The sequence below is a fragment of the Python bivittatus genome, unplaced genomic scaffold (assembly GCF_059951505.1).
Source record: "Python bivittatus isolate LINGU-HERP-01145 unplaced genomic scaffold, Pbiv_v1 ctg000440_np1212, whole genome shotgun sequence".
Lineage (NCBI taxonomy): Eukaryota > Metazoa > Chordata > Lepidosauria > Squamata > Pythonidae > Python > Python bivittatus.
Window position 1 is genome coordinate 10,819,730 of NW_028277063.1, and position 20,601 is coordinate 10,840,330.

Consider the following 20,601-nt stretch of genomic DNA (forward strand, 5'->3'; position numbering starts at 1 on the left):
CAGTTCACATGGTGGCCATGATAGCTACATCCTGAGAAAAATAGTTTGTTTTCAAGGAAGATCAGAGCATTGGTTAAGTTTGCATTCTTAAAATTCTTCTGAAGACGGCACATGCTGTGAGGTGGAATTAAACACTGAACACAGTATAACTTTTACATGATCTGCTGTCAGGTGGAATCTACCTTTGGAAAGGCACGATGGGAGATGAGATCAAAATTTGGGAGATAAAAAAAGAGAATTCTGACACATAGTAGAGTGAGAAAAAAAAAGGTAAGCTTAGTGTTGGTGCATGTTGTATAATTATAAAAATTATAATAATTTCAGGATAGTATTAGCTACTTCTTAAAGCTATATCTTCTAAAAATATATCATATCAGAAAGTACAGTGCAGAGATTGTGAAAAACTGTTATATGGTAACTGCTGCAATATAAGACATTGGTACTTTTAGGGAGAAACAGAGCTTCTCAATGTGAAATAAATCTATGTCTAACTTACATTTCATTTTCCAACAGAAGACCTCATAATGCCATGTTGAATAGAACAAGCATAGCAGGTTTTGTGCTTCTGGGATTTACTGGAAATCAAGAGGTCCAGACTTTACACATCACAGCCTTCTTGTTAATGTATCTTTTTGTCCTGGTGGGAAATCTACTGATTATTGTTTTAGTAGCAATCAATAGGTATCTGCATACCCCAATGTATTTTTTTCTAATTAATTTATCTATTGGTGACCTTGCTATCACCACCACAATTATACCCAAATCTATAGTTAATGCCTTGATGAACTCCAAATGGATTTCGTATTCTGAATGTGTGGTACAATTGTTTTTCTATGTTTCTTTTTTGTCATCAAATTTCTTCGTTCTTACTGTCATGGCCTATGACAGATACATTGCCATCTGTCACCCATTGCACTTTGCATCCATAATGAAGTGGTCCACTTGCCTCCACATGGCTGGAGGGGCATGGATGGTTGGATTTCTGCATGCAGCTCTACACGCAGGGAATATTTTTTCAATGCTTTTCTGCTCCAACATTATCAATCAATTCTTCTGTGAAGTTCCACAATTAATCAAGCTCTTTTGTTCTGATTCTTATCTTGGTGAAACCTGGGCTCTTGTCTTTGGTGCATCCTTGGGAGTTGGCTGCCTCTCATTCATTATCTCAACCTATGTGCGTATCTTTAGCACCGTGCTGAGAATGCCCTCAGTTGAGAGAAGGGAAAAGGCCTTTTCAACATGCATTCCTCACCTCATTGTTGTTTCTGTTTTCATTGGCAGTAGCCTCTTGGCTCACCTGATACTACCTGCTAGTTCTCCATCTAGGTTGGATGAAATATTTACTGTGCTCTATGCGTTGGTCCCTTCACTGATGAATCCAATAATCTACAGCATGAGGAACAAAGATGTCAAAGCCGCCTTTTGGAAATTTCTTGGTTGGCGGCATCTTAGCAAGAAAAATGTAAAGCTCTCTAAATTTATTCCCTCATCTAATTATGATATTAAGCATAATGACAACTTGTAAATAGATTAGGGTTCCTAATGTGGGGTTTTCTGTATAACTTGCTTATTTATGTGATTTACTCTAAATTGTGATCTGTTACATATGCAGAATTAAATCTTCCTTTATACACCATTTTTGAACATGAAACATGGTATTGAGATGGATAGTTAAATTAAGATTCTTGTATCTTGCTTTCTATAGTGTTTAGAAGTGCTTCTATATCCATATGCTATACTGAGGTGCTAGTATATGCTCTACTGTCACTACTGGACTCTGGGAATGCATTCTGGGTATATAAATAAGGAACTATAATTAAGAACCAGTCAGTACCAATTATTGTTTAATTCATGTGTTCAATGAGTTCCTAAAGCCACAATACTCCTGGATGTGGGGAGCAGTTCAAAGGGTAAACACAGGTATATTACTCTGTTTTCTGTTTTGGATGCAGCTGGGTGCACTTTGACATACCTGGCAGGCTCCCTTGAATACATGAAGATATTTATATAGAAGGGTTCTGTTTCCTGCAATTAGCATCTTTGACTTGTTGCCTTAATAATATTAAGCTTACTCAAGCAGCCAAATTCAGAGACACACTTTGGGAGCAGGGGGACCCATTCACATAACAAATGCATCAGTATTTTTTTTTTAATTAACATGGGAATGTTCTGAGTCTGGACAGTTAAGTTATGCTCCTTGAATCTAGCTTTCCATAAAAAAAACTGAAAACATGGAATTAAGATTGGGATCAGCAATGGCGGATCAATGCTTCTAAAGTTCGAAGACCCCCGAAATGTGTATTTTAAAAATTTACAGATCAGCCAATTCCCTATATTAGCAACTGAAGATCAAGTTACTATCAAAATAATCAAGGAGACCTCTGCTGTAGAATTAGTGGGAAAAGTATACTCTGTGTGAAAGACTTAAAAATTGTCATATATCCACCAGATTAAACTTGCAATGCTTTCTACATGTAGGATAACTTTCTAAGACATTCAAGATGTGGGAATTATATTTAGATGGAGCAGTGTCATGGTCTAACAAAAATATAAAATTTGATTGTTACCCATAAATATCTGATCCATTGCAAAAAAAGAAAAAAGATGCCCAAAGTTTCTATATAAAGTAACTGAATAATTCTTAGGAGGCCCATAGAAATTGATAAATTCAGTGTGGTTATCAAAACATTCAATCATATTGAGTTAAAAGAAAAATAAATAGTTCTGGGTTACATTTCTTGTGCCACTACAAATTTTTAAGACCCATTAATCAAAATTAATACATCCCCAGCAGTTCTTGAATTGCCACTAATATATTTTTGGTATTCCCATTTTTTATGGACAAATATAAGTTTCTTGTAAACAACTCCACAAATTCAGGTTTCATATTAGCTAATTTTGTAAAAATCTGTCACATTTTAGTAGTACATCAAAAACCTTTAACATTCAGGAAGTAACTAAAAGCAATAAAAACTGTAAATGGAAAAACCAATATTTCCAAAGATTAAGTAAAAAGAAAACTAAAAATTTGCCTGAGATAAACTTTTAAAACAATAACAAAATACTGAACAAAATCAATAAAGGAAATAGAGGAAGAGAAGGAGTAGGAGGTGGAGTAGGAAGGGGAGTAGGAAGAACTACTACAAGGATTTCAACAAAGAGCATCTTGAAAAACAGTGTAGGAATTCCCCCGCCCCCAAGACAAAATGGCTCATTTCCCTCTTTAAAAAATATGAAAAAAAAATTAAACATATATAAAAGGGCTGTGACTTCTTCCCAGACCAAAAACGACTTCTGAATTTCCAGATCAAAAAACCTCTTTAGTGCAGAATCCAGAGGCAAACAGAAATTGCTGGACAAAATAAAACACAACAATATTCAATCTCCTTTTGTCTTTTTAAAAATATTTTTATTCCACCTTTATTATTTTCATAAATAACTCAAGGCAGCAAACATACCTAATATTTCCCATCTTTCCCACAACAACAACCCTGTGAGGTGAGTTGGGCTGAGAGAGAGTGAGCGGCCCAAAGTTACCCAGCCGGCTTTCATGCCCAAAGCGGGGCTAGAACTCAGAGTCTCCTGGTTTCTAGCCTCAGTCCTTAACCCCTAGGCCAAACTGGTTTTTGTCTTGCAGCCAAATGAGCTCCAATAAATAGCTTGCATTTCTGAATTGTTTATGGAGGCAGATCTTGAAAAAAATAAATGTTGTTTTCTTGATATGTGATTCCAAAAATTCTGGATTAAGGAGTTTTCATCATGTCTTCTGACTGCTAGTTGGTGTTCAAGGATGCGCTCTGCCAACCTTCTGCCTGTCTGTCCTACATAGTGGTTGTTGCAGTCCTTATACTGTATGTTGTAGATGACTCCTGTTTTTTCTTCTTGTGCTTCTGGGTCTTTTGGTTTACTTAAGATATTTTGGAGTGATTTTGTTGGGTTGTGTGCTACAGAGATGCCATGTGGTTGTAATAATCTGTTGGTGGTTTCTGAGACGTTTCTAATGTATGGCAGTGTGATCCTTTTCATAGCTTGTGTAGGTTGTGTTGTAGTAGGTTGAGTGGTCAGGCACTTTTTGACAAAGGTGCGTGGATATCCATTTTATGGAAGATGTTGCATAGTATATGTATGTATTTTGTTGGAAGATGTTGTATTTTTCCAACAAAATGGATATCCACACAATTTTATCAAAAAGTGCCTCCTTAATCTCACAACACATGGACAGACTTAGCCATAGTTTTAACTGGGAAACTGTCAGCATTTTAGACCAAGCTAAATCCAAAAACGCAAGGGAATTCTTGGAAGCTTGGTATTCAGACAAGGCAGCCATCAACAGACACATAAACAGCATCTATGCACTATTCAAAAGAGACAGTAGAAAAGAAAACAAAAGACCAGGACATCTCCTTACCAGCAATCAACACCCAGATAAGCAGAGGTTACCACCAGGCACACAATCAAGCAGTGAACAATACCCTAATCAAGGAACTACCAGAGGAACAAAACAAAACCCCCACCCCCACCAACACTGGCAGGCCATGCCACAGTATATAAACAGAGAGTAAACCCCATCCCATTTTAGCACTGAAGAGGTTACCTAGCCGGGTAATGAAACGTTTGCATGAAAAACACCAAGCTCAGAGAACCCCAAGGACTCCACAGTTCAACCCTGATCTATGCATATTCACCTCTAGAGTTTAACATGACAAGCAGATGCAGACCATTTTCTTTCTGCTTTTTTAGTTTCTCTTGTGAGTCAGGAATGAATACAGTTTTTGTTTATTCTTCAACTTCAGCTTTCCCTTCAGATAAAGATGGGGGAATGATTCCTCTTTTCTCTGTCCTCTTAATTTTAGACCAAGAAATTTTCCCCACAAAGTAAGAAGTAAATGAAAGGAAAATAAGAGGAGATTTCTGCTTACCAATTAAGTAATAAAACAGTCAAAGGATGAGGAGATAAACCCTTAAGCAAGTGTAAAACATGGACTTCCAAATTGGAGCACCATCATATGACCAAAAAATGACAAAACTGAATAGTACACCAATAAATCAATGACATCAATAGAGGTCCATGAACAGACATATAAATAACACATTAGCAAAACAACTAGTATCAAATTAGCTGTATGTTACCTTCCTACAGGTTTACAGTACTGATTAATGCAAATCAATGTCTGTCCCTTCAAGTGAAAACTGAGAGATAAAAATGCTGGTCTTCCCACCTCTTCACTATCTCATGTCATAAAAATATAAACCGATAACATGCAGAAGGCCTATTTGACTCATTTGCCAAGATAATTGCTCAACTGGAATGAGCTTATTCCAAGAAAATGCTACTCTTCAAATGGAGAATGGAAAATAAGGGAGCAGAGTATGTGCTTCATCAGTTATAGAAAAGCCTTTGATTGTGTCAATCCTATCAAGCTGTGGAATGTGCTCATAAAAAAATGGGAATCCCATAAGATTTCGTTGTCCTCATGAGAAACTTATATACAGATCTGGAAGACACAGTCTAGGCAGGACATTGTGAAACAGACTTGCTCCAGGTTGGCAAAGGAGTGTGAAAAGTTAGCATACTTTCCCCTTATTCAACCTATATGCAGAATATACATGAAGGGAAGCTGGATTGGAAGAAGACAAAAGTGGTTTTATAACTGGAGGAAGAAACATCAATAAGCTGTGTTTTGCTGAGGACACTACCCTGATAGCTGAAAATGCAAAGGATCTGCAAGCCCTAGAACTAAAAATCAAAGAGCACAGTGAAAAAATGGGACTAAACTTAAATATAAAGAAAACCAAATTAATGACAACAGGTAGAACAATGAAGAATTGTTAGAATTGACAATGAAGATTTCGAAGTGATGGATAGCTTTTGCCTTTTAGAATCAACAATCAACAGTAAAGGATAGGAAAGCAGTCAAGAAATACGCTGCAGACTAGCACTTGGTAGAGCAGCCATGAAGGCCTTGGAAAAGATATTCAAATACTGTGATGTGTCTATACCTACAAGGAGGAGAATCTTGCAAGCCATGGTGTTCCCTGTGGCACTCTATCGAATTGAAAGTTGGACTTTAAAGGAGCAGGATAGGAAGTGTATTGATGCTTTTGAACTTTGGTGTTGTAGAATACCCACTGAAATATGGCAAGCAACATAAAAAAATCAGTCAAGGCTCTAACCAAGCTATGCCAGCAAATCTGGAGAATGACCAATGGTCAATCAATTGGAAGAGGTCAATCTGCATTCTGGTACCAAAAAAAAAAAAGAACACTTAAAAGAGTGTGCAAACTATCGTACAATATCCTTAATTTCATATGCTCAGGATATCCAGCGCTTAGCATTATTCAACACTAATTAGAGCCCTACATGGAAAAAGAGATACTAGCCACATTTCTTTGGACATATTATATGAAGACCCAGCTCTCTGGAGGAGGCTCCAATGCTGGGAAAGGTAGAAGAAAACAGAAGAGAATGACTGCTTGATGACAGGCATTGAGGATGAAGGCTTGGGCCCACATTCTCTGTGAATGGCTTGTCCCTTGACTCTCATGGTCCCTACCATTATCCATCAGCACCATGATTTTCCTGCCTGCCTCTGACCCAGCCAGCACGCTAACCTCCAACACTACACCCCCCGCGAACAACTCACCTCCCACCTCGTCCACAGTCAATCCTAGCACACATACAGTAGACAGGATAGTAAGCCCCAGGAAGCTTCAGACCAGTATTGAACCCTCAGCACCCTAAGCACAACCCACCAGCACCTTCCCTCCTCTGAACCTTTCCACCTCCACCACCCCCCCACAAACCACAGTTATCCCAGGGGGAACTGAGTTAAAAGACAGCCAAACAAACATATAACACCTATAGTAAGGCTCATCCCCTCGTTTGTCTCATACATCTACAGAATATAGATTTCTACATAGAGTTGGTTTCTGTATACTGCAGAAGACAGGTGGACTGTGTTTACAAGAATGTCTACAATAAAGGTATAATCTATCTACTTCATGACTATCACATTCAAATACAAGCAAGTTCTGAATATGGCGTTAAGTGTTTGAAGAGTCAAGATTTATTGCCTTATGCTGCATGAAGTCTGAAAGGAAGGTCTACATTTTTCTACTTTCAACAATTTGAGACCAAGTTTAAATCATGGTCACAGACAGTTTTCCAATTCTTCTAAAAATGGTCAAGTCACCAAAACCTTGCTCCATTATCAGAACCATGTAGTGATCCACATGGACCAGTTAGTTTAGACGAACAAGATAGACTACTGAATATATTTTTATAAACCTGATTCATGGCTTATGATATACTCAGATTGTAGAAATTGTGTTTTATTCATCACTCCAGTGTTAAATGAACAATGCCTTAGTGTAATGTATGAAAAAACCTCAAGTAATTGAGTTCCTTCTTTTGATATTAAAATCTTTTGACAATGGGAATGCATGACAAAAATATCCTTATAGACATTTGCACAAAGTTAATTTCTGCTTTCGTTTTGTTATTAATAGGAGGCTGCTTCCATTAAGCAGAAACCAGGAGCTCTCATTAACATTATGATAGCCAGGATGCTGCCAAACCAAGTCCTACTACCTTAAAAATAAGGGTCAGTAACAAGGGATATAGGATTGTAGGTCAGGACCTTCTCAAGTGCTGCCATTGGTGCAGAGTGGCAAGACTTTACTTCTGTCTCTTCAATCTTATTTTATTTCCTCAGAAACACTAAGGCAAGAAATGTAGTAAGTTCAATGTGAGGAAAAAGAGGATAGAAAACATCACCAAAAGATAATATCAGAATCTCCACAATTTAGACAGGACAGATTTGATATTCTTGTTCCTTATGCTGTAAATTATTGGATTGAATAAGGGTGGAAGTAAACAATATAGGACAGTTAATGTGAAATCGAAGTAATTTGGTGTGTTAGAGGGGGGTCTCAGATAGGCCAAGCACACTGTTACCAACAACATAGAAAAGACTATCAGGTGGGGAAGACAAGTGGAGATGGTCTTCTGCCTTCCTGTCACAGAAGGGATTCTCAACACTGCCTTGAAGATCATGGTGTAAGAGATGATGATAAAAATAAAGCAACCGAACCCTGCAGTGATACTAGCCAGAAGAAATCCAACTTCAGGTAGAGTGAATCCAGAGCAGGATAGCTTTAGCAATTGTGGAATTTCACAGAAAAACTGGTTGATAACATTAGAACAAAAATGGATGGAAAAGGTGACAATGGTATGCAACATCCCATAGAGAAGACTTGTGACCCACACCAGAATCACTATTTTGGTGCAGGCTTTCCAGTTCATCATCATCTCATAGTGCAGTGGATTGCAAATGGCAACATACCGATCATAGGCCATGACTGTTAGAATGAAGAAATCAGAAGCTTCAAAGGAGAGAAAGATAAAGACTTGTGCAAGGCAACCAAAATAAGAGATCCGTCTGGTGTTCATGAGAGAATTTATCATGGATTTGGGGAGAATGACTGAAACAATGCCCACGTCCTGCACTGCCAAATTCATCAGAAAGAAGTACATGGGGCTGTGCAGTCGATGGTCAAAAGCTACTGCAGAGATGATGAGCAGATTTGCTGTTGCAGTTGCCAGGTATAACATGAAGAATAAGAAGAAATGTAGAAGCTGCAGATGTCGATCTTTTGAGAATTCCAGGAGTAGAAAGTAAGTCAGTGTGGTTTCATTATCCATGTTTAAATTATAACCAAGATAAATGCTGCATCTGTGAGGAATCAAGCTGAAATATACCATTAGATTAAAACAGTGAAGCTATGCCTTGATACATACTGGGGAAAAAAAAGAAAACTAAAAAACAAATGTATGAATGTATTTGGTTTTACTGTATTTTTATACTGTGTTTATTCTATTTTAACTAATATTTAGTTGTTGATTTTATTTTAAACCACCCACAGTTAATTCCTCATGGGTGGTGTCTAAATTTGAAATATATATATATTTCATTATATATATATAAATAAAGTGACATGTACTAAAAGAGGACTACATGATTGAAAGAATGTCTATGTCCAATTGGAGCGCTCCCCATATATTTCAATCTATTGCTTACTAAAGAACCAACCAGGAACACTTTTCTTTTTTTCCCCCTTCCCCCTTCTCCCATCCTGATCCTTTTCATTGTTGTATTGGTTAAAATGATTACCTAGAATTTGGAAGAGCTTTCCAAGTCCATGTTTAGCCATGGAATTGCACTGGGAGAATTTAGACCATCCAGATTCTCAGCACTTTGATAGGATTGTGTTGTTGGTGAAAAATTGGAAGAAAGTGCTACATATAGTGTCTTGATCATCTGGAGGAAAGACAGGAAACAAAACTGTGAAACTCATATGCAAATTTTTACAGTAGTGTTTGGGACCAGAATCTCTGTAATGCCTGAATGTCTGTAATGCACATACACATACACATACAGAGAGGCAGAACTGTTTCATGAGATGCTCTGGGGGATATTTGGATTGAAAAATAAGATAATAATGCTTCAAAGAAACAAATAAACAGCCAAACAAATAAATATTGGCTGAGTAGTCTTTTACCTAAAGACATACACATTTAAAGAAGGAAAATTTGAACTTAAGATATCCATTACATCATTTGCTCCTCCTCTCTTTTAAACCGTTTCACAATTTGACTCAAAGTTTGCTGAACACTATGGTCGTGCAAAGAAGATTTTAAAAATTGTTTGCAGTGTTTAGTTGTCTTTTTAATCCAGAACTGCTATCCTTAAGCTTTAGAAGTCCCAGAAGAGACCCCACTTTGAAGAAAAGCAGAGTGCCTTCCGACTCTGCATTAACCATTATTCAAAATAAAAAAAAATACTTCGGGCACCAAGGGAAGAGGGACACCACAGTTTTTCTCCCCTAGCATGCTTTGATCTCTTCCATGGTCACACTTGGCTTTAGTTTTGAATAGTGCAATTAGATTACATTTTTTCCCTGATAATAATTTTATTAAAGAATGCATAAAACTGTGTTGAACATTTTCATTTTTCTATTGCCCTAGTTATAAGTAAATAAGTTGTTTATATTGCTTACTGTTCTTTAGTGTTAAATAATATTAATAATAATAATAATAATAGTTGTTGTTGTTGTTATTATTATTATTATTATTATTATTATTATTTTAAATCAGATTTTATATAGTTGTGGGGTCCAGATGAGGGATGCCCTGGAAGAAAGCTGAGTTTTTAATCTATTATTTCCCTTGCAGTAACGTATTGAATCGTAATTTCTTCTCAGTTAAGCAATGGATGGACCAAAGGAGAGTGTTGCTGGACTGCGCTTATGTTACCAGTTGGCCTTAATCTAACCCTGATGCCTCCAATAGTCCCTTCAGTGAAGTCCAGTGTACTATATCCTAGAAGCTACAGGAAATAAAAATAATATTAAAAGGGACTTGTTCCATGTCAAAGTAAGATTGGGCAGACATTCTCCCTCAACTTTTCCCATTTGCATTGTTGATTGCTGTGACGTTAAATATTATCCATGCTGTATTCCCCATAAATTTTCTACTGCTTACTACGTTTATCTTTATATCACTTATCTCATATATTAGTGAACAGATAATTTGATTATTTATTTATTATAATTTCATTTTGCAGTTCTGGAATGCACGAGCCAATTTAATAATGTAGAGTGTACAAATGACAAAAGAATTGCTGTTCAGGCAGACTCCAGTTCATAATGCAAGATTATAACTCATCTCCATATTCACCAGGTGCTATTTAAAAATATATGGTGAAAGTACATTCTAGCAGGACAAATGAGGAATAAGGAAGCTATATTAATAAGTCCCCTCTCCAAATTAACTGGAAGGTGCAGCTAGGATTAAGTTGGCTTTCTCCCACTCTCTGTCTTCAGTCTTTCCAAGTATCACACAAAGTTTCTAAAGCATCCATTCAGACTTTACCCTCTTCTTTACGTGGCTCCTGCTTAGCTCACTACACTTTGATCTATGTGGCCAAACCTATCCACCCCACCACACATTAGCAGCTTCTTTGTCGTAAAAGTAGGAGGAGACAAAATTATCCAGTTAAGATTTCTCAGATTGAATGTTAAGAAAAATTTCTAACAGTAAGAACAGCTTGATGGGGGACGAATAACCGAAGAATGTGATGATTTGTCTTCATTGGATGTCTTCATGAAGAATCTGGACATCCATCTATCAAAGATACTTTAACTTGGATCTATTCACTGAGTGGGGAATTGTATTTTATAGTCTCAATCACTTCCTCCATTCTATGATAGGTTTTGGTAATACTTTGTCATCACTCATAGTTTTCTCCTAGTTTCTTATTATATTTTAGTGTAGTTAATACAATAATATGCCACAGTAATGGTGTATTCAGATAGATCTTTCCACTGATTGATAAGTGCAGTGTTGGAGGTACAATTTCTTGAAATTTTTCATACACATCATATCATTCTATAATTCAGTATAGAAGCTAATTGAAAGCTAACTTGAAAAACAGTTGAATTTTCCCACCAAATAATATGGGACTGTTTGTCCCACCTTTTTCACTACAATATAAACACACCCTAAACTAACAATGAAGTGTTAATGTTCAGCACCCTTTTAAAGTATGTGAATCAAACATTTAACCAGATTTTTTTTTTAAAAAAACCTCATATGTGCAGATGGACCTAGAAATGATGTTAGGAATGCTAAGTTCAGCAATTAGTGATCAGGTCACCCAATGGAGGCTAAATTTGTGCAAACTGTAAAATATCTCTATTTTTAATATCCAGTCTGGAAGATATGCCATCATGTTAAGTATGCACTTGTTTTTTTTATTTATGAAGCATAGGTACCACCCTGTCCCCTGCAATAAATTTTCATTATTCTGATTCATAAGACCTTTAACCTACCTTTTATAGTCTAATTTCTGAAAATAAATTTGTCCTTGTTATCCTCACGACCCTAAACCCTTTTTCTATTATAGGGATACACTAGTTTCTAATTTCATTTCATTAAATCCTCTCCCTAATGTCAAAAGTATAGAAGTTAGTCTAATACAAATTCAAGTCATGGATGTGTAAGGCCAAGTTGCCCCAGATACCTGGAAATGGCTTTTCAATGGATATACAAATCACTTACAATTTTTCTTCACAGAGTTATTCTCTCTGTTGATGTCTGCTCTTTAGAATGTTCAATATTGGTCCAGTAATAGTTAAATGCTATTCTTGATCAGTCATGAAAAAGATGCATCATCAGTGGGAACCTTTAACTTTATATTTGGAAAGCTTAATTATACATTGATTTTACATCAGGCAATCATTTTGTTTCCCTCTAGACTATACAATGAAAACTAGCAAAATATTATAATGAGCTTCTGTACTTTTAACAAAATTAGCAATTAGCAGCTACTGCTTTCCATGTTCAAATGAGGATTAAGTGAGAAGACTTTCATGACAGATATTTTATAGCAGGTCTCATCACCTGGGATTCAATTTTACATCCCAGTTTGAAGTGATTCCATGCTCCATCTCAAAGCTATCTAAGCTGTGGCCTATCTTGTGATAGCTATGAGTTCTGTTAATTGGTTATGAATAACATCAATAAGTTCTTTAAGCATGAATTCTGGGTTTTCTATCCACTTCATTGAATGTCCCCAATCTGCAGTGTTAGTATTTCTGTCATTGCTGAGAACCAGAACGCTATGTAGTATTCAAAATGGGCCTGCAGCATGAAGTAGATTAGGAGTCCCCAAGTTTCTGGGTCATGCAGGAATTTTTGCAGCTTTATGTTAATGCTTATTTATCAGCAGATAAATGTTTGACTTTGGTTCTGGGTACTCTTTCTAGTTGTATTCTGTAGGGAATCCCCCGTTGCCCACCATTTTTATTTTCTAAAAATGCTTATGAGATCTTATACTCATAATACTTATACAGTGGTACCTCGGGATACGAACTTAATCCGTTCCGTGACTCTGGACGTATCCCGAGTTGGTCGTAACCTGAAATGTTCGTTAGTAGAGGCGTTCGTAACCCGAGGTACCACTGTATATGTATAATCTTATACATATTAAATATTTCTGGTTCTAGAAATTGCTTTTTTTCATTCAATTGTCTTTATTCAAGTATTTGTTTATTGGTAAGCAAAGCATTTTGTTAAAATAAATGAAGTCAAATAGAACAGGGAGCTTGGCAAATACTCATCCACCCCAGAATAAGTCAGAATTGAGAAAGCCAAAACTATCAATGATTGTTCTTGATGCTTGCTCCAGGTTGGAAAAAAAGTGCTACAGAATACTTGATTATGGGTTTATTCTCACAATCCTCATACTGTGGCACCTTTATAAAAGGTTTTCAAAAGTCATCTCCTTATGACAGGTGGAAAGATTTCATCATCCTTGACAAGCTTTTGGAAGTATCTTTTGGTGACAAATCTGAGTTTATAGCTTTGGATGTCCACTTCTGCATCCCATTTAATACAGAAGAACCATTAGCATTCAATGGATTTCCCCCTTTTAGGAATTTTGTGAAACTTTGTTTTATTCCTGTGAAGAGATTAAATCACTTTTCTATTAGCTTGTAGCAACACATTTTATGTATGTGTGTTTGTGTCTTTATGTGTGTGTGTGTGTATGTGTTTGTGGCACCCCTTCAATTTGTTGCTTTGTGGAAGAAATTAATGGGTTTTCTTCTCTGTCTGACAGTATAAAACCTTTAGGTGGTACCATCCTATCGTGCCTGACTGAGAGCTGTTCTACTGGCTCAAACGCCACTCTCCTCTTGTTCGGGTTGCTGTGCCACCATTTCTGCCCCTTGTTCTTTATAGTCTTTTCTTTATGTAGAGAGGCCAAAACCTATATTGAAAAGCCATTAATAAAGATCAGGAAATATAAATTCATTCCTGCAATTAAGGTTAAAGGTTGTAAGAAAATTTAAAAGAAGGCTGCAAATGTGTTAGAGCCAACCTCTATGAAAGAGCACTCAAGAAGCCATTCTCTGGAAGCTACAGAGAGCTGTTCACACACACAAACAGCCAGACAAACAGCCACACTCACATACACACCATTTATATGGCTGCCTACCTCACCAATGCAACTCTGGTTGACAAATAGATCTAAAATACAATATATATTTTAAAAATACAATAAAAATACCGTTCCCAACCAGCTAACAGAAAGTGGCTCCCAAAACACCATTCATCAAGTGTTTTTTAAAAAAAACATAATGGTGACCCTTTTTCATATATCACCCAAGATCTACTATCTTTGGGGAAAAAAAATTAGAAACATTTACTTCAGTCCAAGAAGAGGTAGAAAATCATGGCAACTACTGATTTTGCCTCTCCCAAAATATATTCCAAACGTGGTGTGACATCATAAGGTTGGTGTAATGAAAACTGGAAGCCATATTTGGATATGCATTTTCTATTATTGGTTAAAGGTTTTTTTCCCCTTGTAGGCTTAACGCCTCTCATTTTAAGTAATGACTTGGGTTTATGCTTAATGCAGTTCTGATGATGGGTCAGAGGCAGCCTTAAACAGCATGTCAAGGATTTGGAAGTCCAATTAGGTCTGGGCACTATATCCAGAGATGAGTTCTTGGGCAGTCATTCACCTTTTTTCAAACTGGGTGGGTATCAAAGCCAAATATCAATTCCCAAGTTCAGGACAGCCTTAACTCTGGTACCATTGAGGCCCTCACAGCAGCTGTTTTTGCAGAAAAAGTACGAGGTATTGCGGGTTAATGACACTGAAAGTTGCCGGCCAGAAATGGTCGACACTTCAGTGGTTCGAGTCCAGCCTTTGCGTTAACAGGGTGAGCTCCTGTTTCCTTCCCAGTTCCTGTCAACCCAACAGTTCGAAAACTCACGTGAGTAGATAAATGGGGACTCTCACTCCGGTGGGAGGAAAAATGCTGGCAGCGCCTTGCAAAAGGAGTCGGGAGCAGTTGCCAGTAAGCGCGAAAAACCATGTGCTCCCGAAAAGGGCGCGAAGCAACGGGAACCCCACCTCCTGCGCTCGCCAGCTGGGCTCTGCTCTAGGAAGGAGGCACTGGCAAACCACTTCCGAAAACACCTTGCCTTGAAAACTGCAAGGACTCGTCCAAGCAGTCACTGCAGAGTCGGTAATGACTGAACGCAGATAAAAAAAAAAAAAATCCATTAAGCAGAAACAGGAGCTCTCATTAACTTCTCCCAGACCAATTAGAAAGATTTTTAGATTTCTGGGCTCATTCATCTTATTGGATTCTGACACCAGATCAACTGAAGTCTGGAACAGCATTTGTCAAAATATGGTAGCCAGCATGCTGCCAAACCAGCTCCTAATATCTTAAAAAACAAGATCAGTAACTAAGGATACAGGATTGTAGGTCAGGACCTTCTCAAGTGCTGCCATTGGTCCAGAGTGGCAAGGCTCTGCTTCTATCTCTTCTATCTTCTTTTATTTCCTCAGAAAAAATAAGGCAAGAAATACAGAAAGTGCAATGTGAGGAAAAACAGGATAGAAAACATCATCAAAAGAAAATATCAGAATCTCCGTAATTTAGACAGGACAGATTTGATATTCTTATTTCTTATGCTGTAGATGATTGGATTGAACAGGGGTGGAAGTAAACAATATAGGGCAGTTAATGTGAAATCAAAGTAACTTGGAGTGCTAGAGGGGGGTCTCAGATAGGCCGAGCATACTGTTACGAAAAACACAGAAAAGACTATCAGGTGGGGAAGACAAGTGGAGAAGGTCTTCTGCCTTCCTTTCACAGAAGGAATTCTCAACACTGCCTTGAAAATCATGGTGTAAGAGACGATGATAAAAATAAAGCAACCCACTCCTGCTATGACACTGACCACAAGAAATCCCACTTCAGTTTCACTGAATCCAGAGCAGGATAGCTTTAGCAATTGTGGAATTTCACAGAAAAACTGGTTGATAACATTAGAACAGAAAGGGATGGAAAAGGTGACAATGGTATGCAACATTCCATAGAGAAGACTTGTAAGCCACACCAGAATCACCATTTTGGTGCAGGCTTTCCAATTCATCACCATCTCATAGTGCAATGGATTGCAAATGGCAACATATCGATCATATGCCATGACTGTCAGGATGAACAAATCAGAAGCTTCAAAACAGGCAAAGATAAAGACTTGTGCAAGGCAACTAAAGTAAGAAATGTGTCTGGTATCCATGAGAGAATTTATCATGGATTTGGGGACAATGATTGAAACAATTCCCACATCCTGCACTGCCAAATTCACTAGAAAGAAGTACATTGGGTTGTGCAGTCGACGGTCCAAAGCTACTACAGAGATGATGAACAGATTTGTTGTTGCAGTTGCCAGGTATAATATGAAGAATAAGAAGAAATGTAGAAGCTGCAGATGTCTATCTTTTGAGAATTCCAGGAGCAGAAAGTAAGTCAGTGTGGTTTCATTATCCATATTTAAGTTATAATCAAGATAAATGCCACATCTGCGAGGAATCAGAGGTGAGATACACCATTAGATAAAACAGTGAAGCTATCCCTTGATACATGCTGGGCAGAGAAAGTAAAAAATATAAGACAAATGTGACATCAATTAAAAGAGGACTACATGATTGAAGAATGTCTATGTCCAATCAGAACATTCTTCATATATTTCAATCCGCCACTTACTAAAGAACCAGCCAGAAACTTCCTGTTTTTTCCCCCTTTCCCATCCCAATCCTTTTCCTTGTTGTATTGGTTAAAATGGTTACCTAGAATTCAGGAGAGTTTGCCAAATCCATCTTTAGCCATGGAATTGCACTGGGAGAATTTAGACCATCCAGATTCTCACTACTTTGATAGGATTGTGTTGTTAGTGAAGAATTGGAGGAAGGGGTACTATAAGTAGTTCCTTGATCACCTGGAGGAAAGACGAGAAAGAAAATTATGAAACTTATAAGGAAATTAATATACTAGTGCTTGGGAGCAGAAACTCTTTAAAGTCTGAATGTGTGTAATGCACACAAACATACACATACAGAGACAGAATTGTTTTGTCAGGTGCTCTGTGGGATTTTTGGATTGAAAAATGAGATAATGCTTCAAAGAAACAAATAAATATTGGCTGAATAGTCTTCTACCAAAAGACATACTCATTTAAGGAAGGAAAATTTGAACTTCAGACATCTATTACAACATTTGCTCCTCCTCCCTTTTCAACTGTATCCCAATCTGGCTCAAAGTTTGCTCAACACTATGGTCATGCAAAGAAGTTTTTGAAAAATTGTTTGCAGGGATTAGTTCCCTTTTTAATCCAGAATTCTATCCTTCAGCTTTAGAAGTCCCAGAAGAGACCCCACTTTGAAGAAAAGTGGGGTGCCTCCCTACCCTGTATTAACCATTATTCAAAATAAAGACATGCTTGGGGCACCAAGGGAAGAGGGGCACCACAGTTTTTTCCCCTAGCATGCCCTTATCTCTTCCATTGTCACACTTGGCTTTAGTTTTGAATACTGCAATTAAATTACATTTTTTTTCCTGATACTAATTTTATTAAAAATGTGGAAAAAATCTTGAACATTTTCATTTTTCTATTGCCCTAGATATAAGTAAATACTTTGCTTATATTGCTTACTGTTCTTTTGTGTTAGATAATAATAATTTTAAAATAATGTGCGGTCCAGATGGGGGATGGCCTGGAAGATAACTGAGTTTTTAATCTATTATTTCCCTTTCAGTACTTATTGAATCTTAAGGTTTTGTCAGTTAAGCAATGGATGGACGAAAGGAGAATTTTGCTGGGCTGTGCTTAGGGTCCCAGTTGGCCTTAATCCACCCCTGATGTCTCCAACAGTCCCTTCAGTGAAATCCAGAGAATCTAATCCTAGAAGCTACAGGAGATAAAAATAATATTAAGAGGGACTTGTTCCATGTCACAGTGAGACTGGGCAGACATTCTCCTTCAACTTTTCCCATTTGCATTGCTGATTGCTGTGACTTTAAGTATTATCCATGCTGTATTCCCCATAAATTTTCAACTGCTTATTATGTTTGTCTTTATACCACTTTTCTCATCTCTTAGTGAATAGATAATTTGCTTATTTATTGATTATAATTTCATTTTGTGCTTCTGGAATGAATAAGCCAATTTAGTAAAATATAGTGTAAAAATCACAACACAATTGGTGCTCTGGCAGACCCCAGTTCATGATACAAGATTATAACTCTCATCTCCATACTCACTGGGTACTATTTAAAAATATATGGTAAAAGTACATTTTAGCAGGACAAATGAGGAATAAGGAAAGCATATTAATAAGTCCTCTCTCCTAGTCAACAGGAAGGTGCAGCTAGGATGAAGTTGGCTTTCTCCCACTCTCTGTCTTCAGTCTTCCAAGCATCACACAAATTTTCTAAAGCATCCATTCAGACTTTACATTCTTCTTTCGGTTGCTTCTGCTTACCTCACTGCACTTTGATTTATGTCTCCAAACCTATCCACCCACCGAACATTAGCCGCTTCTTTGTCATAAAAGTAGCAGAACTCAAAATTCTCCAGTTAACATTTCTCAGGTTAAATGTTAAGAACAGTTTCTAACAGTAAGAACAGCTTGATGGGGGACTAATAACCAAAGAATGTGATGATTTGTCTTCATTAGATGTTTTCATGAAGGGTCTGGACATCCATCTATCAAAGATACTTTACTTTGGGTCCATGCACTGAGTGGGGAATTATATTTTATAGCCTCAATCATCTCCTCCATTCTATGTTATGTTTGTGTAATTCTTTCTCACCACCCATATTTTTCTCACAGTTTATTATTACTCACATTAATTATTATTATTATTAATTATTATTAATTATTATTATTAATCACATTATTAGTGTGGTTAATACAATAATGTGCCACCCTAATGGTGTATTCAAATGGATCAATCCACTGATTGATAAGTGTAGTGTTGGAGGTACCATTTCTTGACTTTTTTCATACATTATATCATTCTATAATTCAATATAGAAGCTAATTTAAAGCTGACTTGAAAACCAGAGTTTAATTTTCCAAACAACTAATATTGAAGAGGGACTTTTTGTCCCACCTTTTTCCCGACAGCATAAACACATCCTACCCTAACAATGAAGTGTTAAGTTCTGCACCTTTTTAAAGTATGTGAATCAAACATTTAACCAGATTTATTTTTTTTTAAAAAAAACCTCATATGTTCAGATGGACCTAGAAATAACATTAGGGATGCTAAATTCAGCAATTAGTGATCAGTTCACCCAATGGAGGCTAAATTTCTACAAAGTGTAAAATATATCTCTTTTTAATATCCAATGTGGAAGATATGCCATCATGTTAAGTATGCACTTGTTTTTTTATTTATGAAGCATAGGTACCACCCTGTCCCCTGCAATAAATTCTCATTATTCTGATTCATCATACTTTTAACCTACCTTTTATAGTCTAATTTATGAAAACAAATCTGTCCTTGTTATCCTCACAACCCTAAAGCCTTTTTCTATTAGAGCAAAGCACTAGATTCTAATTTCCTTTCATTAAATCCTCTCCCTAATCTCAGAAGTATAGAAGTGAGTCTAACACAGAGTCAAGTCATGGATATGTAAATAAGGGCCAATTTGCCCCAGACACCTAGAAATCGCTTTTCTATAATCAATGAATATAAAAATCACTTACAATTTTTCTTCACAGAGTTATTGTCTCTGTTGATGTCTGCTCTTTAGCATGTTCAATATTGGTCCAGTAATAGATAAATACTATTCTTGTTCAGTCATGAAAAAGATGAATCATCAGTGGGAACCTTTGACTTTATATTTGGAAAGCTTAATTACACATTGATTTTACATCAGGCAATCATTTTATTTCCCTCTAGACTATACAATCAAAACTAGCAAAATATTATAATGAGCTTTTGTATTTTTAGTTAGCAATTAGCAGCTACTGCTTTCCATGTTCAAATGAGGATTAAGTGAGGAGACTTTCATGATGTATGCTTTGTAACAGGTCTCATCACCTGGGATTCAATTTTACATTCAGGTTTGAAGCGATTCCATGCTCCATCTCAAAGCTATCTAAGCCGTGGTCTATCTTGTGATAGCTATGAGTTCGGTTAATTAGTTATGAATAATGTCAATAAGTTCTTTTAGGCATGAATTCTGGGTTTCCTATCCACTTAATTGAATGTCCCCAATCTGCAGTGTTAGTATTTCTACCATTGCTGAGAACCAGAATACTATGTAATATTCAAAATGTGGCTGCACCTTTTGGGGCATGCAGGCATATTTGCAGCTTGTTGTTAATGCCTATTTATCAGAGATAAATGTTTGACTTTGGTTCTCGGTACTCTTTCTACTTGTACTCTGCAGGGAATCCCCCATTGCCCACCATTTTTATTTTCTAAAAATGCTTATGAGCCCAAATATATACTGTGTTAATTATTCCCGGTTCTAGAAACTGCTTTTTTTTCATTCCATTTTCCTTATTCAAGTATTTGTTTCTTTTGGTAAGCAAAGCATTTTGTTAAAATAAATGAAGTCAAATAGAACAGGGAGCTTGGCAGATACTCATCCACCCCAGAAGAAGTCAGAATTGAGAAAGCCAAAACTATCAACGATTGCTCTTCATGGTTGCTCCA

At 36.9% G+C, this 20,601-nt stretch overlaps 3 protein-coding genes across 3 annotated transcripts; 1 reads left to right on the forward strand and 2 right to left on the reverse strand.

Annotated features, from left to right (window-relative positions):
- Positions 1-697: 697 nt before the first annotated feature.
- LOC148215809 (olfactory receptor 14J1-like) lies at positions 698-1,525 on the forward strand. Its single transcript, XM_088142521.1, has one exon. It carries the CDS (start codon positions 698-700, stop codon positions 1,523-1,525), a length of 828 nt encoding a protein of 275 aa, XP_087998647.1.
- A 6,264-nt stretch (positions 1,526-7,789) lies between these two features.
- On the reverse strand, positions 7,790-8,704 carry LOC112542473 (olfactory receptor 14A16-like). Its single transcript, XM_088142553.1, has one exon. It carries the CDS (start codon positions 8,702-8,704, stop codon positions 7,790-7,792), a length of 915 nt encoding a protein of 304 aa, XP_087998679.1.
- Positions 8,705-15,505: 6,801 nt separating this feature from the next.
- On the reverse strand, positions 15,506-16,420 carry LOC103053963 (olfactory receptor 14C36-like). The gene has a single exon (XM_007441888.4). The coding sequence runs from the start codon at positions 16,418-16,420 to the stop codon at positions 15,506-15,508; it is 915 nt and encodes a 304-aa protein (XP_007441950.4).
- Between the last annotated feature and the right edge of the window lie 4,181 nt (positions 16,421-20,601).

Excerpts from the sequence above, each read along its gene's own strand:
- LOC103053963 (XM_007441888.4), bottom strand. The coding sequence starts at position 16,420 with ATGGATAATGAAACCACACTGACTTACTTTCTGCTCCTGGAATTCTCA.
- LOC112542473 (XM_088142553.1), bottom strand. The coding sequence starts at position 8,704 with ATGGATAATGAAACCACACTGACTTACTTTCTACTCCTGGAATTCTCA.
- LOC148215809 (XM_088142521.1), top strand. The coding sequence starts at position 698 with ATGTATTTTTTTCTAATTAATTTATCTATTGGTGACCTTGCTATCACC.